The sequence below is a fragment of the Camelus bactrianus genome, chromosome 33 (assembly GCF_048773025.1).
Source record: "Camelus bactrianus isolate YW-2024 breed Bactrian camel chromosome 33, ASM4877302v1, whole genome shotgun sequence".
Classification (NCBI taxonomy): domain Eukaryota; kingdom Metazoa; phylum Chordata; class Mammalia; order Artiodactyla; family Camelidae; genus Camelus; species Camelus bactrianus.
In genome coordinates, this window is record NC_133571.1 from 7,452,628 (window position 1) to 7,479,171 (window position 26,544).

At 45.5% G+C, this 26,544-nt stretch overlaps 2 protein-coding genes across 4 annotated transcripts in view; one reads left to right on the plus strand and one right to left on the minus strand.

The window, feature by feature from the left end:
* The window catches only part of FDX1 (ferredoxin 1), an 87,953-nt gene extending 76,334 nt beyond the window's left edge, over positions 1–11,619 (plus strand). For 2 of the 3 annotated variants that reach the window (XR_012503777.1, XR_012503778.1), the window contains 2 exons: positions 9,915–10,059; positions 11,127–11,619. The gene's annotated coding sequence lies outside the window, so the exon portion shown is untranslated. Of the gene's footprint in view, positions 1–5,178; positions 10,060–11,126 lie in introns of all 3 variants that reach the window. The other variant, XR_012503776.1, reaches the window with a different exon arrangement.
* Positions 11,620–19,689: 8,070 nt separating this feature from the next.
* The window catches only part of ARHGAP20 (Rho GTPase activating protein 20), a 70,231-nt gene continuing 63,376 nt past the window's right edge, over positions 19,690–26,544 (minus strand). The window contains exons 14-15 of the mRNA XM_074356922.1: positions 26,293–26,407; positions 19,690–25,141 (exon numbers count right to left, since the gene is read on the minus strand). Coding sequence (XP_074213023.1) covers positions 23,292–25,141; positions 26,293–26,407 — 1,965 coding nt within the window. The 3' untranslated portion in view covers positions 19,690–23,291. The remainder of the gene's footprint in view (positions 25,142–26,292; positions 26,408–26,544) is intronic.

Here is a 26,544-nt window from a genome sequence, read left to right on the forward strand (position 1 = left end):
TATTCTACTGTGAGGTTTCATGCCTGCCCAGGGCCCTTCTCCCACCATCCTCCCTGCCTAGGAAGTTCTTTCTTACTCACTGTTCCACCCACCCTACAAACACCCCCTCAAAAGCACCTTGAAGTCTTCAAAGAAAGTCTTGAAAGGTCTTTTAAGATGCAGTGCAAGCACCAGAGGCTTGTCGAAGCCTTTCCCGACCACCCCCCGTCCTCTCTGGGTTGGATGAGTGTCTCCATGGTGGGTGTTCCCCATTTCAGCAGTAACTGGCTGAGTGGGGGCGGGTGTAGGGGGATGGAGTTTGAGTCTGTTAGGCAATGGTATGAAAAATTTGCTCAGCGGAAACCGTCAGTGGGAGGGAGGGTGATCCAGGATTAACTCTATTTTGGATTTGGCACCAGTACTTTGGCCCCCGGCCTACGTGAAACTAGAGGGAGCCTGGAGGGGGTGAGGCCGCTGGCTGGGAGAACTCTGTCTGTGAGACAGCAAAGGCTGACAGACACCCGCTCTGGCCCCTCCAACCCTCCATGCTCTGGCTTTGGGGTTTGTGGAAATTTCAATGTGAATGTGGGAGAAGGGAGTATGGAGGCAGCAGAGAGAAAAGGAGGAAGAAGACAGATTCTTGAGCAATGCAACCAGCGGCTGGGAGCAGGCAGCCCTCAGAGGGGAGTGCAGGGACAGGACTCTGGGTGGGAAAGGGGTGGGAGAGCATCACCCCATTTAAAGACCCTTTTCCAGGCTACTGGACATTCAGGTTTGCCCCTCCTTGCACCACCGGTCAGAATCCTATGTCCAGGTTGCCTTGAAAAAGCAAAGGTGTGCCTGGAGCACATTCACCTCCTGACTCCAGTCACTTATCCGAGACACTCTGACCACAGAGGCCCCTTTCTCCACAGCGGACACACTTATCTTGCAAACGAGAGAAAATTGGACATCAGAAAAGGAACCTGCCGCGTGTGCTCTCTGCTGGCTTGGAGAGGGTCCAGCGCAGGCATTGGCTGGGAGGCCCTGGCTCCGTTCTGCTGGGATGCGCTCGTGCGCTGATGGAGGTGCCTGCCCGAACACCGTGGTTTTATTTAACCAATTCAAAAAGAAGTTAACTTCTCCCGAAGAGTTTCATGTAATTGGAAACATGCATCCTGGCAAGGAGGGATGGAGAAATTCTTGGTACGGCTCCAGCCTAAAGGGCAATCTATCAACGGCAGGGTCCTGACAACGGCTGGTGCACTGCAGCCTGGCGGGTCTGCAGGGAGATGCAGCCTAGTCTCAGCCCGCCCGGAGGCAGCGCGGGAGCAGGGCTGCAGCTCCTCACAGAAAGGCAGAAGAGAGAGCTCCATAAAGGAAAAAGGGAGGATGGAAAATATGGAATTGTTTTCCCTACAGTGATGGCAAACTTTTCCAACGAGAAATGTGGCTCAGACTGGTGACAGGTCAATATCATGCTGTGGTACGTGGGTGACAAGGATGTTTGTTGTCCATATCATGTGGCATAGGAGAAAGCAGTGGGGTTCTCTGCTACTTGTTAATGAGTCTCTCTAAGCCTACTTCCTCAGAGATAATTGAGGCACTGGTGCTGTCCCTGGGTTAAAAAAATGACTTAACACAACATGCCTAGTGCAATTACTGGCATTCCAGAGTAATGATAACCTTGCAAGTTGATGACTTGACTCCCTCCCACTAGTTGTAAGATCTCATCAGCCAGCTAATGGGGGGAGAGGAGACACCACTGGACCAAGCCGGAAGGTCCCTGGGCCACGTTGGTGCCCTGGGGCTCTGCGCTGCTCACACACTTTCCAGGCCTCTGGGCTCCCTCCTGAGGGCTCTGTGATGCTTCTGCTGGGCTGGGCTCTCTGCTGCTCCTGGCCTCACTCTCAGGGCTCCGGCTCAGCCTCCCCCGGATCCTGACGGCCACACCTCTGTTCTCTGTGCTTCTCACCTGACACTAACCAGGCTGCTCTGACCTCCCAAAGCTGCAGGGGTCTTCACTCACCCCTTCTCCAGCTGCTCCCTTCCCCCAATTTCAAGAAGTTTCCAGGAACCATTATAGGGACCAACTTCCTAAGGAAATAGAAAGTTCTCCTGAGGCAGCCTGCCCTTTCCGGCCTGACGACATTCCTGGATTGGAGAGAAAGAGTGAAGTCCTAATCTTTGGGATGCCCAGGCCTGGGTTTGAATTCTGCTCACTTATGGGCCAGCTGTGTGACTTTGGGCAAGTCATGTCTCTGGACTTTGGTTTCTTCAATTGTAAAATAAGAGTGAAAACAACCTCATGGTGATAGTGCGAAGATTTAATTAGGATCCAGCACTGGGGAGATGTTCAGTAAGTGTACTCCAGGAAGCCTGGGTGAACAGCAGCATGGCGGGTGGGAGTGGGGTCCTCATGGCAACACGCGGTCCAGGATGAGCTGTGGGAGAGGATGGAGAGGTGTGCCGTGCTCTGAGCCTGTCTCCCCTCCAGCTTCTTCCCAGGCCCTGCTCTGGCCATGGCACCTGTGTGGATGGAGGGACAGGGGCCTCTGCAGCTGCCACAGCCTTTCCCTCTCTGAGCTGGAGCCAGGCTGGCTGTTTCCTCAGAGCCCTGGCGCTCCTGCCCACGTGGCAGCGACCTCCCGGGTAACAGCAGATCCTCCAGCCCCGGCAGCCCACCATGAAAGGGGCTGTGACGGGGCTTTTATCACTTGGCTGAGGCCCTGGGGCTGTGGTGCCCCTGGTGTCTAAGTTAGATATTGGGACCCTGGTTCTGACACAGGGACACAAAGCTTGGAAACCAGGCCCGGGAAAACCAGCAGTCAGATAAAGTTGAGATGCAGGGATTGGGTCCAGAAGAACGTGAACTAAGAGAAAGGGGAAAGGGCCCGTGTGTATAAGGCCCCCTTGCTCCTGGCACTGCACGAGCATTTTATACATATTTGCATCTCATTTATGTTTCTACACCAATTCTATAAAGTAAGCACTCTCACCAGTCCCATTTTAAAGATGAAGTTAAGGCTGAGAACTTACGTGACTTGCTCAAGGTCACCCAACTCTAATTCCTAGGGTCAAGATTTGAATCTAGGTCCTTCACAGCTTAAGCACGAACCCACTAGGCCATATGGGGTGTCAATTCTCTCAATAGCCTTGCAACGTGTGGGCATCACCCTCTTCTTACTCTTGTGAGAACTAAGACCCAGACTTACCCAGGGATTCCCAGCAGGACTTTGAAGCCAGGTCCGGCTCATGCCGGAGCCTGAGTGAGAGCAGTACCCTCATCCTTCTCCCGGGTTCCCTCAGGACAGGGCACGCACAAGTGGAATTTTGTGGTCCCTGATTACTGAAGACTTTGAATCATTTTCAATAATACTGACCACTTCTGTCCACTTAGTAAAATAAATTTAACATCAAGAGGAAGCCTAGAATTTATGAGGGATTTGTTTAATCTGGTACCTTATTACAAGAGCCATTTCAACTCACTGAAAGTATGTAAAGTATTTTGCATTTAAGCAAATAAAAGTCTTATGAGTCCACTGATAATTATGCAACCTCAAATTTATGGTTCCTAGGTTTCATTAGATGAAATGTGAAGTATAACAACAAACTTGTAAGATTATGACACATTGAAAGAGGAATGTGAAATGTTTATTAAAGCAACAGGCATTGTTGAAAGCGCTTGGGGAATCTTAATACTTGAGGATGAGAATGAAGAATTTTGAGCAAACACCAGCATTACTTTCTCCTCTGTTGCCATATTCATTAACATCTGTCACAAAAGGTCAAGAGACCCAGACAATTTGCATAAAAATATAATTAACAACCAGAAGAAGGTGAGTCGGGGAACCAGGCCCAGGGGAGGTACGAAATACCTTTAGAACGTCCAGAAGTCTCCCTCTTCATTTGTGTGGGCCAGGAGCTCAGAGTCAGTCTGGGGCTATTTCTCAGGTCAACGTTAGAATATGCCTCTATGAAGGCCCTGAAAAGGTGAGTTTTCACCAATGTCCCCCTCTGAAGGTGGTGGTGAATGAAGTCTTTTACAAATCCATATGTTGCCATCACTGTGACCCCTCATCTCAAAAATCATACAATTTTGGACCTTTTCTTCAGCGAATATTATCTTTTAATAGGTACATTTTAGTGAAACTGGGGCCCACCTAGACTAGTCTTTGGAAGGCAGGTGATGGGATTACTTGGAGCAGCGCCCCTTAGCTCTTCAAGTCACTCCTGCTGTTTGAGTTTTCCCCACTGAGGTCCATCTGGCAGGGCCCAGAGATCAGCCCCACCACTCACTCCCCATCCTTGAGCTGTGCCCTGTCCAAGTGCCTGCCCTGCACGATCAGAACCCATGATTGTGTTTTATGCCACTAAGTTTGGGTGGTTTGTTAAGGAGCCACAGATAACCAGAACACGGTAAAGTCTCCTCAGTTTTCAATGCAACAGCTAATTCAAGATTTTAAGACAACAGTCATGCAACCCTGCCGCTCAATGCAGCTGCCCAATCTGTCCCCTAGGACGCCAGTGTGAGCCTTCAGCTTGGAGAAATTATAAATGGTGGGCAGTCGATGACAAATGGGACTGCAAGAGAACCAGCAGGGAATGCAGACAGGTCTTGCAGAGAGGTGGCAGGCCCAGTGGGGTACCCAGAATTACAACAGGTTTTTAAAGAGTGATGTTAAATAAATGAGGGCTCTCACTGGGAGGCTGGAGAACACTGACCATTCTGCAATACACTGGGTCTCAGGCATCAGATACTTAGGCCCTCAGGAATCCATGCCAGCAAACCACTAATAGCTGTTTTTTACTCCACAAATACCAAATATTTGTTCCCTGCAGGGAACTTCAGTCTGGAGGGTCTCATTTGTGTCTCCTTTGCCAGGGAGTAGCCAACTGCTCAGTTTTCCCAGGTTTAGTTGTGCAAAAGCGCTGTGTTGGACAAGATAGGGACCAGTGTCCTAAGGACACTGAGTCATTGCAGTAGAATCTGTGTCAACAAAGCTGCATGGACTCAGGGAGGCATTTGTCACACATTCCTGCCTGGGCAGGCCTGGTTCATCTTATGGTTAGCTTGTTTCCAGTCACCCTTAGGATTGTGAAATCCGTTTACAGAAGATCGCACATCAGCTACAGTTAACAAAGTGTGAGGGCCATTCCTAAAGAGCTAAGTCTTGGAACAAGGAGAGAGCTGCTCATTCAGCCTCTTTTGTTTTATAGGCTGAGAGATCCAGACCCACGGTGGAGAAGGAGCTGCCCCAAGGCCGCACAGCCAGTTGCTGAGCAATTGGCCCCGGAGCTTAGCTGGCCCGACTTTTGTTGTGCAGCCAGCTCATTCTTCTGTGCCTTCACCAGCTTGATGTGTGACTTCATCTTAAAGGTCTTCAGAGAAGACTTTGTAGCCTTCTTCAAGATTTCAATAACATGTGAAGATAGCAGAGTTTTCTAAGAAGCCTGATTTTTTCTAAACCACTCTTTCATATTTCACTATCTGTACAGGACTGTTGTGGAAATATTTTATGTTGCCTTCCCAGCTCTGACGGCCACTGCTGATGCGGTGGGCTTATGTGGCTATATTTGTTCCATAAGACCTAGCTTTCTACTCCCCTCCAATTCATAACTTATTGGACCCAGGAGAGCTAGTCCATCAACTGGGCGGAAACCAATGCTTCTCTCCCTCAAAACTTGTTGCTTGAGTTGGAAACCATGGATTGGTAGTAAGGAGCATCTGATTGGAAAGGCCATACAGAATAATAGCCATTATTTTCTGCCACATGCCAACTGCAGGGCAAGCAGTAAGATCTGCAGACGTGCACTGAAAAGTGATGGTGGCAAAGGGGGATGGAAACCCGCAGAAAGAAGTGGAGGCAGGGATCTTGGGGGCCAGCGGGGGTGAAGGAGAGCACAGTTGTCTGGGGCCCTGGGGCTCCCAGTGCCAATTCTGTACCCAGGGGTCCAGATGGCCCCACTCTGCTTGACCCAGCTCTTTCTCACAGCCAGCTGACCCATCCCACATTGTACCTTCCCTGAGTAGGCTCACAACCTAACAGTGGAGATAAATTATGTAATTGAATACCTGTAGATCCTAATTTGGCAAGTCTGGAAAGGAACTGAATGGTGTATTTTAAGACTCCTCTTCCCAATTCTGAAGACCAGCCAAGATCAAAAACGTTGCCCTCTACACAGTGGAATACTACTCACCCATAAAAAAGAACGAAATAACACCATTTGCAGCAACATGGATGTCCCTGGAGAATGTCATTCTAAGTGAAGCAAGCCAGAAAGAGAAAGAAAAATACCATATGATATCACTTCTATGTGGAATCTAAAAAACTGACACAAATGAACTTATTTACAAAACAGAAAAAGACTCAGACATAAAGAACAAACTTATGGTTAGCAGGGTGGGAAGGGAGTGGGAAGGGATAAATTAGGAGTTCTGGATTTGCAGCTACTAACTACTATATATAAAATAGATAACAAGTTTCTACCATATAGCACATGGAACTTTATTCAATATCCTGTAATAAGCTATAATGAAAAAGAATATGAAAAGGAATATATGTATGTATATGTATGACCAAAATATTATGCTGTATACCAGAAATGGACACAACATTATAAACCAACTAAACTTCAATTAAAACAGCAATAACAGATGTTAATACACATCCCACAGCCCCCCCTCAATTGCCCTGAGGAACAAAGTCCTGGCCTCTTGTAAGCCCAACTTCGATACACTTACCTCTCCACCAGTCCTGCCTCAGAATTTATGGTTTTGAAACTCAGATACTATCACTGAAAAAACTTTCCCCTTTCAGAGAGAGACTGTCTCTGACACCCAGCAGCATGGAGTCCCCTCAGGAGTGTCCTCTGGGGGAGTCTCTATCCCTTGCCACCAGCTGCATGTGCCCCTCCCCCTCCCCTCCTCCCACCATTAAGTGTGGTTTCTCCCCCTGCCCCAACCCCTCCCCCTCCCATTTACAACTGAGCCTTTCTGTGCCCCAGGACCACCTCTGTTAGTTAACAAGAGTTTTTCTTGAGAAGCTGGGGCAAAACAGAAGACATTCTAGCCTAAAGGGGGAAGAAGTAATGATCTGATTTTTCACACTCTGGACTTTCCTTGTGTCCTAAAGGGCTTGTGTTTCCTTGTGTTTCTCAGGGGCTACCCCAGGTCCTCCCCTGCCGCTTGCCCTGTGTTTCCTGCATCAAGCTGATTCCCAAAGAAGTTCCACCCACTCCTTCTGGAATCCTTGTTCTTTCCCACAGGGAGGACCCCACTCCCCACCTCTCCACATGTCTCCCCCCATCTGAGTCATTTAGGCTGGAAGAGCATCCTGCTGTCACAGGACAGAGGAGTCTGTTGACAGGACTGTGCCTGGCAGTGGGGCAGGGGAGACTGGTGTTCCTGGATGCATCCCTCACGTCTAATTTTTTTTGAAGCTGCAGGCTCACTTTTATTTTTTTTGAGCCTCATAGTTAATGAAAACACCTGTCTTTTCAGGGAAGCTGTTTAGTACCATCTTAAGCCAAAATGAGAAAGAACATATTTCCTTAATTAGCAAGACACCTTCTAATTCCTCAGAGCCCTGAGCACCTGTTAGGGTGTGAAAGCATTCAGCATGTGGCTTCTGTCCTAGCCCCAGGTGGCTCCTTTAACAACACAGAAGCTATCGTATCCTCTCGGGTTGCTCTGTGACACCGGGAGGGTGTCCCACTCACACTTTTTAAAAAAAATTTTTTTTGGGGGGTTAATTAGGTTTATTTATTCATTTATTTATTTTTAATGGGGATTGAACTCAGGACAGCATGCATGCTAAGCACGCACTCTACCACTGAGCTAAAGCTGCCCCTGCCCCCGCTCTCACTTCTGATTCCTGGGTTATCCCACCTTTCCAAACGTGCTTCTTGCAGCAGCTTCCCTCCATCCTGCCTCTGTTCTAGCTGTCCCTGCTACCTTGGATACTCTTGCTCTTGTAACTTTCTACCATGCGGACTCCTGTCTCTTCTCCTGGACAGAACTAAGCGTTTTATTTCCCATACAGAACCCTGCTAGGTCACTTAGTAAAAGAAAATTCTAATGTGTGATCTAGCACCGCCCCATGGAGCATTCCCTGCTGTTCCCCCTCCTCCATGAGTTTCCCCTCTGCTCCCGTAGACTCCACAACCACCTCCATGGTGCACGGATTAGAGGCAAGTTCAAGGGCTTGATGATGGAGGGGCCATGCCTTAGCAGAAGCTTAGAGCGGAAAGAATGGCAATGATACTGGGGAGACCACAGCATGATTCTAGGTGGCCCAGAGGAGCACATGGGAAGGGATAGAGCGACGGAGAGGCAGAGGAAGATGGATGGCATCAGAGCAGAGGGGGAGGGGCCGCAGCCTGGGAAGGAGAATGCTGTCCTCTAGGGACAGAGCTGGGCTCTGACACAGGGACACCTTGGAGGGAAGGGAAGATCTGAAGAGGGTGCCACGTGGGTGTCTTTGGTTCTATAGATCCGTGAGTTGCAAATGTTTTTGAACCGGCACTCATAACAAGAAAAACACTTTACAACCCAGCAAACACACATCAAACTCTCCCTTAAAACAATTTTCACAAAACGTGCTTATGAAGCATGGATATGTTCCTTTCTAATCTGCTCCACTCCACGTGACTCCAACTGCACTCCATCCCATTGTCTTCCATTAAAAAACTGCTGACTAGGCTCTCTGAGTTGATCGTACAACCCACTAACACGCCACAAGTCACCATTCGTGTGTGTGTACCTATGGTCTATTCCAGTATTTTTTGTTTTTCTGAAACAGGCAAAGGCACAGAAAAATAAAAGACTGTACTCTTCATCTAGACTCACCAGCTGTTAACCTTCCACTACATTAGCGCACAGTGTGTCAATGTAACACACAGATATATGTGCACATATGCACATCGTCAATTGCCATTAATCCTAGTAGTCGTGGTCTACAACGTGGCAGTGAAGCCTGAATTAGCAAATGCTGAATAATTGTTTCTAAGGGAAATAAACAGTTCGGTTCCTGTGAGCCTCTGGGCACATCTTTATTACCCTTGTTTTAGGCATGTTGCTGTGTAAAGATACCATATTTACTCAGTGTAGTTGATTTATTGACACTGAACTCACAGCCAACAGCACTGTAATTTATGCCTGAACACAGCTTATCTAACCCATGTATTTCTCTGTAAAGCACATCACAGCCTTGCTGCACTCGGGAGCACCGGACAGCACTTCAGCTCTAAGCTTGAGGCCATTTTAAAAAGCAAAATCTACCCCCACCCCCCAAAAAAGGTGAAAACCGTGGCACTAAACAGCCCTTGAGGGGGACACTTGTTTACAGCCTGAAACACGTGTGACAAGGAGGCAGAACATCGCCTTGTTCAGGAACGTGTGCACTGGGTGATCCCAGTCCTCCCCTGCCCTGCACACAGCTGTAGGTGGCCACAAAGTCACCGTAAGAATCGATTTTGAGCTTAAAAATAAATTTTAGCAAGTAGGCAAATTTGCAAGTATGGAATCTGTGAATAATGAGGATGGACTGTATATATGTTTGAAAGTTGTCGACATGATATCGCTTTACCCTTGAATGCACTTTTTCAGAGTAAGGACACCCCCGCACAGAACTCCCCTACCATTTAACCACCCAGGAAAACTAACCTTCACCCAGTAATACCATCTAATAGTCCAACTTTGCCAAGGTTCCTCAAGAATTTTAAGAGCAATTTTTGGGAGGACCAGGATCCAATCAAGGTTCATCCACACGTGGCATTTAGTTCTGTCTCTTTAGTCTCCTTTAATCTGAAACAATCTCCTACCTTTTTTTTTTTTTTTTTAATGACATTGACACTTTTGCAGAGTCCAAGCCAATTATCTCTTGGGAATGTTCCACATTCTAGATTTGTCTGATTGCTTCCTCGTGATGTGAGCTGGTGAAACCTTTTTGCAGGATTACCACCGAGGGGATTTGGGTATTTCTTTTGCTTCCCAGAAGAGGGCTCATGACGTCAGCTTCTCCCTCCACTGATGAGGCTGACTTGGATTCCTTGGTGAAGGTGATGACCCATGATTTGGAAAGCACAGCTCTAGGTAAGGTAAGTAGCCCTGTCCGCTGCCAGAGAGGGGAGACAGAGGGCCCGGGGAGGGGAGACAGGGTGGGGGTTACTGCTGGGGTGAATGGGACAGGGAGGCCTGGGGCTGAGTCCCAGCTCTGAAGAGCCACAGCCTCTCCCTGAGGGCAGAGCCCTGCACTGTCAGGGAGACTTTCGCTTGCCAAGATCGTGAAGAAACAGTGTCTGTGCCTGGGGGCTGAGTTTTAATTTCCAGCGAAATTGAGACAAAGTTCCTTTAGGCTGGATATAATTTATTTTTAAGCTTTGGGCTTGAAGTTGGAGCATGCTAAATACTTAGGAAATTGTTATGGATAGTAACAAAAGACAGAATAGCTGACACTTGACATAGTGTTTTTCCTATGCCAGGGTCACTGGATGATTTAATATTTAATATGATTGTGGTCAAACCAAGTCTGGAGCGGAGCAAGCTTGAAGCATTTCTAGCACCGCGGCCAAGTGGCCGGGAGCCCAAAGTGATATAACCGTGGTTTACTCACCAGCCTTGAGAGTCACCTCTGGGGCTGGTTGAACTCTGCTTGGTATTTCCCAGCAGTGATCTGTAATGCATTTGGGAAGCCTGTTTGAATCATCCAATTAGATCATGTTTTCCAAGGGGCCTGGATGCAGGAATGTGGCCCACGGCTCTGGCAGAGTTGAGCAGAGCCCCCTTCCCTCTACAAGGCGGCATCCACTCTCATTTGAATGTGGTTCATTTTGAAATCTCACAACAGCCCCATGCAGAATCTGGGGGCCGATGTTACTACTCCAGTTTGCAGATGAGGAAACTGAGGATCACAGAGGTTAAGTGACTTGGGAAAAGTCACAAAAATCCTTGAATGGCTGCCATGAACCCAGGCCTTAACTTCCTACTGTGTTTCTGGGTGTTGAGCAGGAGTGAGAGGTCATTACCTGCTTGGGAGATCCCCTCCGCGAGCTGGCGTCAGCCTGTGGTCTGTGCTGGACTCCAGCAGGCCTTGTCTGGTCAGGGAGGGGGGCTGTGTGATCCGGTCAGAGGGCATCCACTAACGGTCTCTAACGACTTTCCACAGGGTCAGGAGGGCTCGCTCCAGGGGTCCCAGGAAGTTATTTAACCTTCCTCAGGATAAGTCTTCTCATCTGGGAAATGTGGCTTAAGACTGGACCTAGCTCTGGGCTCTATTATTGATGAAGATTGAGTCATTAAATGTAGAGTGCTTGCAAGATATCGAATATAGTTTCCTGTGCCATACAGAAGAAATTTGTTGTTTATCTGTTTTATATATACTACTTAATATTTGCAGATCCTGAACTCCCAATTCATCCCTTCCCACCTCCATTCCCCCTAGTAATCATAAGATTGTTTACTATGTCTGTGAGTCTGTTTCTGTTTTGTAGTTAAGTTCATTAGTGTCGTCTTTCTTTTTTTGATCTCTTATAATGAAAAAGATGAAAATGAATATATGTATGTATATGTATGACTGAAACATTATGCTGTGCACCAGAAATTGACACATTGTAACTGATTATACTTCAATAAATGAAAGGACAGAGCTTACATCTTTATTGAGCACTCTATTGTTGTGAATCATTATTGTGTAATGTGTTTAGTAAACACTCAGTAAGTAGCCATCGTGGAGGTGCTGGGACATTTTCACGAACCGTGGTTGTTATTTGAGGATGGTGTCATTGAACAGTCCTTGGAGAGGTTGAACACGCTTCCCCAAGGATAGAAGCCCGCGATTGGTACTTGTACATCTGTGATATGCTCCATGAGATAGTTTTCCATCTTGGCATCAATGTGCATTGAGGTAAGTGCTGGACAGACAGTGGTAAGAGACTTATCCCTTGCCTTCAGGGCACCTGCAATCTAGCTGGGGTGACAGGTGGGGAAGGAGTGCAAAATCCCATGCATAAAAGCTAAAAATCATCCATCTGTCCTTTTCACATTTCTATTTCCCATTTCATTCTACAAAAGATTTGCAGAAAACACACACCATGATAAAAACAAGCAGACACCTGCACAGAGGATTAGGAGGGTGTAGGAAGCCAAAAAGTTGAGAATGGGAATAGGGAACTCAAACTCCAAATATGTTGGAAGGACGTAACTGGTTGCTGCTATGGTTGTGCCATCAATTTGTCTCCCAGTTATTTTTACGGTTATCTTCACTGAAGTGGAGACAATCTACCATGTGTTCAGGGGAATGAAATCTTTTTCTTGTTCTCAGTTCAAAAAGGACTTGATCCCATGAGACCTCCCCCAGTTTCCGGGAAAGGCAGCAGCCTGGTGCTTCCAAATGCTGGCTTCTAAATCAGACAGGCCAGAGGTCAAGTCCATCACTCAACAACTGTGTGACCTTGGGCAGGTGACTGAGTCTCTCTGAGCCTTACTTCCCTCATCTGTAAAATGGGATAAGCATGGTGTTCATCCTCAAAGGGCTGCAAGATGGATTAAATAAGATGGTGTGCATCGGGTTTAACAAGGTTCAGGACATGAGAGTAGCAGTAGCTACTACTGAAGTCTGGTGAATGGGGTGGGTGTTGGCATTCACTTAGCTTCTGTGCGCAGAGACCCTGGGGAGAGTCAATGCCGAGGGCCTGTGCCCAGGACGGGGCCTGCTAGCCCTGGATGAGGAGCCTCACAGTCTCCCCTGCAGACTGGCAAGCTGCTTTCCCCATCTTCCAAGGTCTAGGCAAGGGGGAGGTCTTGGCCAAACTGCTTGGACCGCATGGCCCCAGCTGGAAAGCAGAGATGTAGCAAGCTGCAGAGACTCACCTGATGTCCCAGTGGCCATCCCTTTGCACTGACAGATGATTAATTGCATAGGAGAGCAAGTCTGCCTCCCTCTCCTTGGCTGAGATTCCTCCCTATCCCTCAGGCCCCTTAGAGCAGACAGTAACTCATCTTAAACCTGCGGTCTGCCCGGGCCTGATTTGCATCACAAAGTCTGTATGCTCCAGATATGAGTTGAACACATCTCTCCTTAGAGGTGTGGTCAGGGGAGGCAGGGGCAAGCAGGAGGCAGTGCGCTGCTTCTGTCTGAGAGCAAGAGCCCATGAATTGGAGGTGAGAGTGTATATTTGTGTGTGAGGGAGGCTAGGGTTAGAGTAGAACCATTTCATTTTGTTTTCACTTTGAGAATCATACAAATCGTCTCTGGAATCCTCTGACAGCTGGTGGACTTTGATTCAGCAAGCGAAGAATTATATCCTCCAGTTGTGAGTAAAATTACAAATATCTTCAAGATGTTTAGTGCTCTGGGAAAGGGTAGCCAACTCCTGTTGGCTCTGTGGGCTGCTTCCTGTCCACGGCAGAACACAGCCCCTCTCTCTTTTAAAAGGGAAGATGGGGAGCAGGGAGAAGATGTGGGAAGAAGGCACCCACAATGGGGAGACCAGAGAAGAGTACGATTTAGGGACACATTCTGAGCCATATATGGGGAGACAGGAAGGGGAAGGCAGAGTGAAGCACCATCGTCCCCTCTCAGGTTCTGCAGGTGAAATCTACAAAATTCGAGTCTGGGGAGCGGCTGTGTGCCCACCAGCACTCAGTAGCGTGGACCCTACTTGACAAAGCCGCCTTCATCTCAGCAGCAAATACTTACCAAGTCCCTCCATGTGGGAAACAGAGAGCCTAGAATTTGTAGAGCAAGACAATAGAGGATCCCCAAGGATCATTTATTTGACAAAGATTCATTTAAAGAAGGACGCAACGATATATGTTAATACTGAACAATGCTTTCAATTTCTGTTATTTGAAAAACCAATGCAGTCAAGGCACGTGGCACCCAAGCCCGCAGAGCACCCCTTTGCACCGCTGCTGAGGACTCACCATGTTATTTCTGGGCTATCTGCGGTCTGACTGTTGAGGGCTAGTGTCCCCTTCCAGCCCAGGAACAACACGCGGGCAAAGACTGGATTTGGTTTGTCTGGCATTACAGTGGCCTCGCCTCTCTTCAAGGCTTTTCCAGCCTTGGTGACTAGTAGCGTTTAGTACAGTTTGCCAAAGGAGTGAGCTGAAGATAACTGGTCTCTGTTGATGCGGTCAAGCGAAAGCAAAGATGAAGTACAAGTGAGCAGTTCCCAGACATTGTGACTGACTTTGTGGCCCCACCCAGCTGGATTCTACCTCTGGCCTCTTGGCATCCTTTTGGGCAGAGACAAGAGGGGGTCATGAACACACATTTGATGATGATGTCGATCCAGCAAGTGTTTACTGAACGAGACCACGGGCCCGACACTGTGCTGGGCTGTTGGGGCAGGGAGAGGAGAAGCATATTAAAACGAACGCTCCCTGTTCTCGGACGGTGAGCTTGGAAGCTGGGTCTAGCAGCCCGATAAGTGCCTGGTGTGTATTTGATCCTCACAGCAGTTTTGAAGTCCATTTGTTCAGTATTTTCAAAAAGCTCTGATCCTCTTGGTTCAACCAAGTGTATTGGAAAAGGGGTTGAAGGCAAAACGTTGCGTTTGGAAAGTCAAGCAAAGGGAAATGCGGGGGACGGTGCCTTCAGGTCCTCCATGTTTCAATATTCTCCTCCATAAGGAGGTAGAAACTGACTTTTATTAACAGAACAAATATAAACAAAGATGCCAGTCCTGTACACGCTAGCCTTCTGCCCTCTCGGGGAGCAGAGTGAAGACGAGTCAGTTTTATTTTGGGTTAAGCTCACTACTTTTCTGTCACCTTAGTGTTTAACAGCACCTCATGTGTGAGCTGTGTTTTTCCCCTGGGGGCCTTTATGCCAGCGACACTGCTGGTTTTATTTTTGATGAGAAAGGCGGTACATTGGATAATAGTTCTAATTCTCCATTCCCTGGTCATAGGATTAGACACCCACACTCACTGCCCCGCAGCTGCTTGGCCTCTGGCTGCGGGCAGCTCCTCCCTCCCCATCCATGTTGAGCTTGGCCACCTGACGGGACACAGCAAAGGCTTGAAATGCATTTGTGTCCTTTGCCTTGGTCTTGTTTCCTTACCTGAAAATCAGGTACCAATTCATTTCTGAGGAATAAAGTGATGTTTGCAAGTAACCTACCACAGTGCCTGCCCCGTAACTCTTGGGAAGATGCAGTTTTTATCATTATTTTTGTTATTTGTAGGCCTGGGTTCATTCAGAGAGCAGCATCTGGCATGGTTTTTTCCTCAAAACCTTTGCCACCAGCCCTGGGGAACACCCAGCCCTGGGACCCCTGGGTGATGCCTGATCTGTTGGAAGCCTCTTCCCACGATGAGCCCCTTTCCTGGTCTGTTCTTGGAATTCTCAGCTCTTCTGACCTGCTTGCTTCAAGTCTTGAGCAAGGCTTTACACTTGAAAAAAAAAAAAAAATAAAAGGTGTATCGGTGTGGTTTTGAATGGAATGTCTTGTAATGTCTCTTAAGACCAACTGGTCTATCGTATCATTTAAGACAACTGCTGTTTTAATGATTTTCTGTCTGAATGGCATGTCCATTCATTTAAGTGGAGGTGTTAAAATCCCCTGTTATTATTATATTATTGTCAATTCTTCCTTTATGTCTGTTAGTATTTGCTTTTATATTTATTTAGATGCTACTGTTTTGGGTGCATATGTTGAGGGATGTAATACTTTTTTTTCTTGTATTGATCCCTTCTTTGTCTTTTGTTATAACCTTTGTTTTAAAGTTTATTTTGTCTGATAGGAATACTGCTTTCCCTGCTTTCTTGTTTCTGTTAGCATGAAATACCTTTTCCATCCTCTCCCTTTCAGTCTGTGTGTGTCTGTAGCTTTGAAGTGAGTCTCTTTTAGGAAGCATAGTGATGACTCGTTTTTTTTTTTTTATCCAAACAGCCACCCTTGTCTTTTGATCAAGAGCATTTAGTTCATTGAAATTATTGATAGAGATGAACCTGTTGCCATTTCATTGTTTGTTTCCCAGTTGGTTTTGTAGTTCTCCTATGTTCATTTCTTCTTTCTGTTCCTTTCCTTGTGGTTTGATGATTTCCCTTAGCAGAATGTTTGTGTTCCTTTCTTCCTAGTTTTTATGTTTTATTGTAGATTTTTTGTTTTGTGGTTACCATGGGTTTCATATATGTTGACTTATAATTATATCTACTTGTTTTAAACAAGATAGTCATTTAAGTTCAAACATACGCTAAATGAGCTACATTTTTAACTGCCCTCCCCCACATTTGTTTTTGATGTTATAGTTTACATCTTCATGCTTATCTTTTATCTGTTTATTATAGTTATAGTTGCTTTTGCCATTTTTTGTCTTTAAACTATGTACTGGCTCATTTAAGCAGTTGATCCTCAGTCCTTACTACGTATTTGCCTTTCTTAGTGGGCTTTTCCTTTTCCTGTAGATTCTCATTTCTTTTCTAAATTTTTAATATACTTTTCCACCAACCCCTCCCCAAAACCCCCACAAAAACCAACCAACACACTTATGTGACTGCAGATAATTTCTTTTGTCAGGACACAGACCTTATTTCCCCCCAAAGTTAACATACTAAGTTCAGGAATTAGATCTAAAAGTAAAGGATGCTGCTGCTGCTAATATTGTCATTAGCCTGTGCAGTTTGATAATTGGCTTTTTCACTGTTGAGATTATGTGGGTGCCTCCATTTCTGCTTCTGAGAGGCCCAGGCAGTTGGGGACCCCTGACAGGGAACTCCTGCTCATCAGTGTCTTTGAGAAAACCTATGCAGAGGGCATTTTTTTTTTCTTCAAAGCACAGTTCTCCTTTTTAGAAGGAGCAAAAAAGGCAGGCAGAGAATCTCTTTATAAAGTAATCTGTTTATTTTGATGGGAATGATCTGTTTCCAAACTTGGGACACTTGGAAAACACTCTCATTACATTCTCACTGAGCCAGCAGCTTAGGAGTCCTCAGACCCAGAAGTGTTGACCTGGGCCGGCCCTGTTATAGCTCATCACCAAGCCACCTGCTCCCGAATCTGCCCCCCCCACCAGCTGTGCAGCCCCGGGAGATGCCGTCTCTCCTGGGCTCAGCCTGATGGCACAGGGGTCTTTGTTATCCTCCAAGCATCAGTCTAAGAAAGTCAGCGGTCTTGTTTTTCATCTCCTGAGTTTATGTAGGAGTGGAAAAACTTCAGACAAAATATTCAAATCTAGGTTCTATCCTGGCCCCGAGATGGGTCCTCCTGGCTTACGGGGGCATGTGACCTGCCTGAATAAGTAACCTTAGACTAAGGTTGGAGGCAGGAAGAATGGTCCTCAACTGGCTACAGTATCACTAAACAACGAGTCCAGCAAACAGAGGGATGGTAAGGGAACTGGTGTGATCCTCCAGGCTTCAAAACAGGAGGGGTCTCTGTTCTCTGTGCGAGTCTGAGGAGGAGATTTGGGAGGTGGGGGCAGGTAGCAGAGATAAGAAGCCAGCAGCTGGGTGTCATGTTACAAAGTTGAAAGGAAGTAGAGAAACCACGAACAGGCAGAAGAAAGATCAGAGAAAGCTATTATTATGCAACATGCCCATTGCAGACAGACAGGCGGCCCCTGCCCTTCATCTTTCTTAACCTCAGATTCTGAGAAAGCCTTTGTTACAGCCTGGTCAGTCACACACAGGCACATGCTGGGGTGATGTCAAGGTCTCTGCCAACCCCACTCTGGACAAGAGGGTATCTAAACTTGGGAAACCCCTGAGACCTTCTCAGGTTAGCCCCATCCTAGTTGTCAGTTTCCCAGTCTTAGCTTCCTTCTGTTGCCCCCAACTCCAAACCAAACCCCTCTGAGGGCAGTGGGAAAGCGGAGCTGCCTCCAGCATGGCAAACAGCAACATGTTTGGGGCCCCAATTTGCCCACATACTTGGCAGGCATTCATGCTGACTTGAGCTGAGGGAAGTGAAAAACTCACTCATCAAAGACTTGTTTTTTCCACATGACACCAGCCCAACCACTGGTTGATCTAGTGTGACAGGGCGCGGAGAGCTGCCTTGACTGAAATCAGCTCCTCTGACTTTGTCCGTCACCTGTGGCCTGTGTTGGACGCCAGGTCGGGGATAGGTAGAGCCTTAGGTCAGAGCATCCCTCAGACCCAGCCCGGCTGAGAAGGGCTCTGTTTGCTTGTCCCCCTCTTACAGCTCCAATTGCTGCTCTGTCCGCTGCCACAGCTCTGAGTTCGTGTGTGGCATCAGCAGGTGTCCCTGTTGGAAGGCGCATGGAGGGGAGGGCATTTTCTTAGAGTTATTTAGCTGAGACACAATAACTTAGTAAGGCTTGGATGGGTCCTCATGTACACGCCTTGTGTCTGCTTTATTATGGAAGAAGTATTATCATGCCTATTTTAAGAAAGGGTGAAAAAAAGAGGCTGGAGTCAGAGTGAGGTTCTGAAGGTACCCACCACATAGGGTATTGTGAACATTAAATGAAATAAAACAATGCACTGATCACCAGTGCACAGAGGCAACAGTAAGTGCCCAGTGGTTGTTTACTGCTCCCCTTCTTCTCTGCAGCCTAATTTTCCCAAGTTGTTTTAAAGTCCTCAAGGACAGAAACAATCTATCCTTTTTTACCTTGTATCCTAGGGTCTAGAATAGTACCTGGCAATAAAAATTACACTGTCTGACTAGCATTTATATCATTTGTAACACTTCTATCTCCTTCTGGCCATATTCTTTCCCTTTTCTCAATTTTCTTTTAACTCCTTGTGATTCAGTTTCTTGCTTGGATTAGCTCATCTCCGGCTTTCCTCCCCCTCTATTCATCTGCTGTGCCTTCAAACAGTAAGCTTCTCTGTGTTCATGTATTTTGAAGATTCTCTGCTTCTTAGTCATCTCATTCTTGGGGCAAAGATAGAATGTTTCTTTTCCTTCTGAAAATTTTAGGCAGTAATAATCACCATCCCTGTGACCTGGGAAAGATGGGGTATTTCTTTAAAATATCTATTTTACTTGCTCAAAGTAATGGGCCTGCCTCACAAGTATAGGTTTTTAGCTAATTTATTCACTCCTCACAGCAGATCAAGAGGCTGTGAGGAGTTCTAAATTGAATTCCAAGTTGCTGTAATCTAAAAATCAAACCTAGATAAAACAACTATCATTTAAATCTCAACATCTCCCAAACCTGCATCTCACGTTGTCATATATTATCAAACTCCAGAAAACATTTACTTTGCCTTAACAAATTAAAATAGGTTAGAGAAGCACTTTGAACTATCTACCTACGTACGTACGTGCTCTCTGGCACTGCACAATGAGCACACATGCTGTACAAATTAAATAACAATATATATCTAATACCATCCTGTGTATATTTTTTGGAGGATTTGGAAGCAAAACTTTCCAAATCACACCCCAGAGCCTTCTGCCAATTCTATCACACACCTGACATCATGCAAAACGGAAGCTTAAGGAGTTTACTTAAAACAAAACAAAACAAAACAAAACAAAACAAAACAAAACAAAACATGAAGGACTTATACCCATAAGTGGCTCAGAGATAAGAGAGATTCATGATTGGTGTAGAAAACCCAGAACTCAAGAGTACTCTTCCTTTAAGCAGGAAAGTTAGCTTATGAGATATCCTCATAACCAGAACAGATGATTTTTTTAAAAAGTCAACATTTTACCCAACTTTATGGTTCAATTTTTTTTCTTTGTATTGAAATAAACACTTTCCAAAGACTTCCTCTCAAGTGATTAAAACATGACCAGGGATGAAAAGATCAGTTAAACATTTACTACCATAAGTTGGACTAAGATACATAATAGTCTCAGTTACCTTTCAACAGACAAAATATGCTACTGGTTCAAGGATACATTAGACGCTTTCAATTCAATATCACACCATGAAAAGCAGAAAAATACAATGTGAGATAGTTTATTCAATCCAATGGTTTCACAGTAGATTGAGATTCTTCTTTAAAAGCAAACAAATACATTATTTGTTTAACATTAAGGAGAAATCAACATCAGTATATGTGTACATTGCCCAAATTTAATCAGTGACATTTCTGACAGTGGGTTGTAGGCCTTTACTGCTCAAAGCAAATCAGTTTTTTTTTCTGGACTAAGGTAGTATATATATTTTTGAATCTCTTTGAAATGGTGCTTAGACTCACACAGAGTGAACTCCGTGAACTTTGAGGGGGCAAAAATGCAGCAGTCACAAGAAACCAGTAATACTGCTTAAGTTTACATGACCTTAGAAATACTGATGTCTTGTAGAATCTGGATCCAGACATCCTGGGATGCCTGGATGTGTCTGGAATCAAGTGGACACTCTGGTCAGAATGGTTCAAATTTAGATAAGAAAATCTTATACAATCAAACCGAGTTTTTTTGGTTTTTTTTTTTTTTTTTTTTGCTATAAGAATGTAGACTATATGTGCATCTGATTCTAGGAGAACCGTGAGAATGTAATACCTAAGAAAATGAAGACTTTGTGTCTAAAGCATGACTTGTTTGGTAAATGATAAGATTAGAAAAATATCTTTTTCTGGAAAGACTGACCATGGCCTATGACGAAAAGTTCAAAGTTCCAATTCATCATTAATTACATTTTATGAAATCCTCAATGTTAAGCAGAAATTGAGTTCATTAGCTAAAACAATTGCACAAAGGGCAGTATTACTCTGGAGGGATTGTTAACTTTTGAAAAATGGTGTTTCATTTAATACATTGCATGGACTTCATACATATCTATTATCAGTGCCTTGAAAAATCAAACAACTTTAAAATTTAGCAGCGGTTTCTGCAAATACAAAAATACACATTTCTTACATAACATATGTAGTAAAATTTGTCAAGATATATTATACAAACTCAAAAGCATCTTAGATAAAGCATCAGTCTGATATATTATAGATTGACAAGAGTGTAATAAAATGACATGTAGTCTGTCTTCAAATCATACAATATAATACTTTACAGCAATATTAAGTATTCACATTAAGTATGTAAGGAGTATCTAAGGGAACACAGAGTAGAAATGGTTATTAAAGAACTCGAGTGTCTATTCTTTTCTCTGCTTCAAACTGGGCGTATGATTTTTCTCTCGCCACTACAAAAGAAAAAAAAATGGCTAGAACTATTATTTTGTTAAGTAGAGAAGCAGTTTGCTTCTGGAAAAGACACTCCAAGCCATAGAGCTTCATTCACATATTGCAGTTCTGACAGTAGTGTGCCCGCAGGGTGAGGGGAATCCCTGCTGCTCTCATATATCGTATCACGTGAGATGCATATGGACACTTAGATTAGTCTAAATATAGGAGTGGTTGGTGATAAGGTAAAATCTACTTCACATCTGTGACTGAGATGGCCAGTGTCATAAAGGAGCTCTTTGGACAGAATTCTAAAGGTTTATTATACTGCTAAGGACAAAAAGGGCCATGTCCCCAAGAGGTAGGTAGCACCTATGGCTAATACTGAAAGGACTTCTAGCTTACAGAAAAAATATTTTTTTTTTACAATGAAAAAATGCAATCGTTAGGACAACAGGGAAAGCATATTTGGCATGAAAGTTTCTGGGTGGCTAAGAAAAGTGATTTGGAATGCAAGTTTGTGGGAGAAAGGGCCATCGGAATTTGAATTAAAGAGGTCAAATGGGTTCTAAGCAATTTCTAATAAGTAAGTGTTTAAAATGAAGGAAGGTGCGCAGCCATTCCTGCTTGTCCCTTCGTACTGTCTGGCAAGGCCTAATAATCCATGGAGGTAATCCAGGAGAGGTGTAACCTTTGAGAGAGAGGGGCTGGCAGGTTGTAAAGAGTCACAGAACAGAAGAGCCACCACAGTGGCTGTCGGGCCTTCTTTCAGACAGTCCTCGACGCTGGATTTTCTGACCTCCAGAAGTTTTTACATCTTTTTGTCCCAAGATGATTCACAGTGTATACCCCACTGGAATAAACCAATGGGGTATACACCACCGTGTATGCCCCGCTGGAATAAACCAATGGGGTATACACCACCGTGTATGCCCCGCTGGAATAAACCAATGGGGTATACACCACCGTGTATGCCCCGCTGGAATAAACCAGTGGGGTACGTACGGTGGTGCATACCCCACTGGAATAAACCAGTGGGGTACGCACGGTGGTGCGTACCCCACTGGAATAAACCAGTGGGGTACGCACGATGGTGCGTACCCCACTGGAATAAACCAGTGGGGTATACACCGTGAATCATTTTGGGACAAAATGATGTAAAAACTTCTGGAGGTGAGAAAATCCAGCGTCAAGGAGTATCTGAAAGAAGGCCAGACAGCCACTGTGGTGGCTCTTCTGTTTTGTGACTCTTTACAACCTGCCAGCTCTCAAAACTGCTCTCTCGGCTGTTAAATGGCCATCAGAAAAGGGAGGATTTATCAGCAATTTTTTTTCTGGCTGATTAATCCAAGAGGCAAGGCTGCAGAAAAACATTTCAGCAAAGAGGAGTCCTGCTTTGATCACCTGTTGGCAACAGTGACCGTGTAACAAAGGAAGGACTGTTGCAGACTCTTCCTCCTCACTAAGAACAGCCAATGCTGCCAGGAGGGCACCTCCTAGGAGGAAAAAGTACATTTCTGGAGAATGTTCCTGGCTCAGGCACCTCTGGAAAGAACACTGAAATGAGCACCCATTTCCTTCTTTCTCCCCACAGCTGTGTCCGGGGGCCTCTGCAGAGCAGTGAAACGCTCATGGAAAAACGAACTGACCAACAAAAACTATGATGTCATGGTACTCGTGGCTCGAATCCCTCGAGTTTCTTCCACACTAGCTGCCTTAATGGGCTGGTACCTGGAATGATTCTGTGAGGACACGTGATTGACTATGAGATGTCTCAGAACTGGCCACTCGCTTGGTTTCGGGGAAAAGTCTGACGTGATTTCCTTCTTAATGCTTTGATTGGTGGCATTTTTCTTGCTACTTATTACAAACATTTCATGGAATGTGGATGGTTTCTTTGCAGACTTCCCCCTCTGTCCACAGTTTTCATTCTTCACTTTTGATATCCTGGCCTTCTTAGCATCATCAAAGGCATGTTTCCTCTAGAGAAGATGATGCTTCTTTAGCCCTCTGCTGGGATCTCTTAAAATGCATGACAGGATCAATCCATGCTCCAAAAAGGAAAAGCCTCCCAGTTAGATGATAAAATCTTTTAGCCTTGACTTTTTGCCAAATAGTCTCAACAAAGAGGATTCTTTTGTTGTTCTAAGTATCAGCAGAGATAACCCCGATGCTACCTGTCTCGGTTATTCTATACACAGGGGTCATAGTAATTATTATCTTTATGTTATTAGTAGCCCGGTTTCTGTCCTTGCAGATATTAGATTCTGATTGTGGTTAAATGTCTTTGGTTACATGCGTGTCCTCAGCATCAGAAACCACTGTTGGCCCTGAGTCTGGGCTGGACACGTCATCCACTGGCAAAGAGCTGGGTGAGAATCCTTCTAGAGGCAGAGTACCAGGAGAGCACTGCCCATCCTTCTCTCCTTCCTCAGGCGACTTCATACAAAGCTCAAGTCCGTCTTCCGCCAGGCTGGATGGAGAGCTACCATCCTTCTCTGAGTCCTGGCTGGGGTAAGAACTACAGGACTGGGCTGTTTGCACAGCTCCAAGCCCTTCGGCTGCCCTTTGGGGAATGTCTGTCTGTCTCTCTTGCAGTGCGCTGGCTTCTGGAATGCCAGGAGTGCGTGGACGTGGCTCCGTGGGTCCTTTTAGAGAACCTGTTTTATTGTTTTCTGGTCTTGGTGCCTTTGCCTTCTTTTTGAGAGACCAATTTTTCAAACTGGCTATACCATTTCTCAACCATGTGCTGGGGTGAAGACTTACAGAACGCATTTGTGAATGCCCCTCTAGGCTGTCCTTTTTTGTATGAGCCTGGTGGCTGCTGGCCTGCCCTGATGAGGGACCGGGAATTCCAGAAATGAGGCTGGAACTGCTAAAGTCAGAAGAAAGCTCTTCCTGTTTTCCTTGAGCTTGAAAAGTGCAATCTATTGGAGAGGATGTTTCAGTGGGTGTAAACACCGATTGTTCAGAAATCTGAGAAAATGCGCTGTCTTGGGAGCTTACTGGCGAGCCAGATGGGGACGTGTCCGGGGAGGACAAGCTGGAACAGCTACTCCTCGGGCAAATGTTTAATCTTGGAGGGAAGACCTTCTCAGTGTTCTGGTTTGCGGCACCACTCTTGCCAACCTCGATCCCCATGACCAAGCTCTGATTGATAAGCTTTTGCCCCTCCATCTGCAAAGACTTGTGCTGCTTGAGATAATCCTCCTCTCTGTGCAAGAGACTGGTGTCACAGCTCGTGTTGTGCTGCTTCTTTTTTGAATAAAGTCCCCTGAGATAGGTCAGTTTGCAGCGTCGGTCATCAGTGCTGGGCTCTGAGCAGCGCCGCTGCCTCCTTGAGCCCTTGAGGGGCTCTGCTGTGCATGGTGGGGAGTACCCAGCCGTGTCCACAGTGAAGGGCTGGTTCCTGGGACGATCATGTGAAGACAGGTGGCTGTGAGAAATGGTCACTGGCTTGGATTTAGGAAAAAGCTTTACATGATTTCCTTCACTATCACACCAGCTTTTCTTCTTATCATTTTTATCAGTGGCATTTTTCTTGACATCAGTGTCTGTGACTAAACTTGTTTTAAAACCTGTCTTACCCTCTTCCTGGAGGGGTGGATTCTGACTCAGATGGTTCTCATCTTTTTTCAGGAGAATCGCATCACAGCTCGACTTGCGTATCCTTTTCGGATAAAACGCCCTGAGAAAGGAAAGCTTTGAGCCCAGGTAGCCGATGCTGGGCTCCGAGCAGCGCCGCTGTTGCCTTGGGGTTTTTGGAGCATCTTCCATAGCTGCGGACAGGTGGCTGGGGGTGCTCATGCCAGAGGGGGCACTGGCCTGGTCCTGCAGCGAGGCCTTTCTGTACACTGCCGCCACGGTCACCGGCTCGGGCTCACCGGGCTGTTCCACCTGAACGTCCTCATCTTCAGGATGGTCTAAGTCAAAGTCACTCAGGGTTAAAATGCTTTCCACCTCAGGCTGCTCGAGGTCATAGTCACTGAGGGTTAACATGGAGTCCATGCTTCTGCTGCCCAGACTGAGTTTCTTTACCAAGTCACTGCACGGAGCATCGACTTCTTCGTTCAGCTCATTTTCCAGGCTGTCATAGGAGGAGTCATTCAGCTGGAAGAAAGAGTTATCTGTCGAAAAAAATCAAACCATGATTAACATTTGCACTTGCCTCAAATACACGCTGCCTTAAAAAAAAAAACAAAAAAACTAAACAACTATGCTGTTCAGTTTAATTCTGTTTTCATGCAGATTTTTTAAATTCCTACTCTCAAGAAAGAAAGCATAATCTTTCTAGTTGTTAGTGCAGAAACTAAAAGTAAATTCTTGGGGTATACTAGATTTACCTCAGTCCCTGAAGAAATAGCCTTTCTTTAAGTAAGATTTCCTCAAAGCAATGAAGACATGTCATAATACCAGGTAATGGTAAAAAAATATGAAGAAATTAATGCAGATACACTCAGGTTCTGAATAAGACTGTCTTTTAAATGGATTAGCTGGTGGATACACCTAATTAACTCTATTAGTCTCAGAGAAACCATTTACCAACCTTATCAATTTCCCTTTGACAAAGTTCTTTAATATCTATTACTTTGTTTATTCTTTACAGCAATCATACCAGTTAGATGTTATGGTTTCCCACAATTACAGGAGAAGATACTAATGTTATGGTGGCACAGAATAATTGTTCAAAGATAACCAAGAATTGGTGGTACAGGCATTCATATTTTGGAAGGCTGAATGTCTTCAAGCCCCACACACCCTGCCCCGCCCCATGAAGCTAGCTGTTTTCTCAAGTGTTTTGCAGGGTGCTGGATTTCTGAGAGGTGTCAGGGACCTCGGAGAGGAAGATGAGGAGGAACCAGACCAGGCCTGCTTCTGGGTCTCCTACTCCAGTTTCAACCACAGCAGTTCTGTTATATTGTAAGATATTGTAACAATATGTTGTAACAATATTGTTATATTGTAAGTCTGTTAATTGTTCTATTGTATATCCTTGTAAGGTTTTATTTAAAAAAAAAAAAGTTAAAATTCTGCCACTAACAACTTCTTGGAGTTTGGGAACCTTGTCTTATACACTAGATAACCCGACCACAGTGTTAACACAGCCTGACCTACGAGCAGGCCTTCTAAGGAAGGGGCAGAAGCCCTCAGCCCCTGACTCAGGTGAGAGGCCCCTTCACCCGAGTTGCTCTGGGCTGCAGGGTAACCGGTGCCCTCGCTGACCTTCACATGTGTGTCTATTTCTCACACACAAAAACAACCCCATTATTCACAATACCTGAGACTTTCTCTTTCGTATCACATGTCACTGAAACCTCTTCCAAAAGGGAAGTGATTTCTTCTCCAAATATTATACAGCAATTTTCAATCAGAAATTGTATAAGCAGAGAAACCTGCACAAAAAAGGAACAAAAATGAAGGGCTACTTTTCACATAGTGCACCTATAAATCACACTTCATATACGAATCCTGGTTCAAACCCCCCCCCCCCAAAAAAGCGAAAGAATCCTGAGAAAATTTCAAAGTTCAT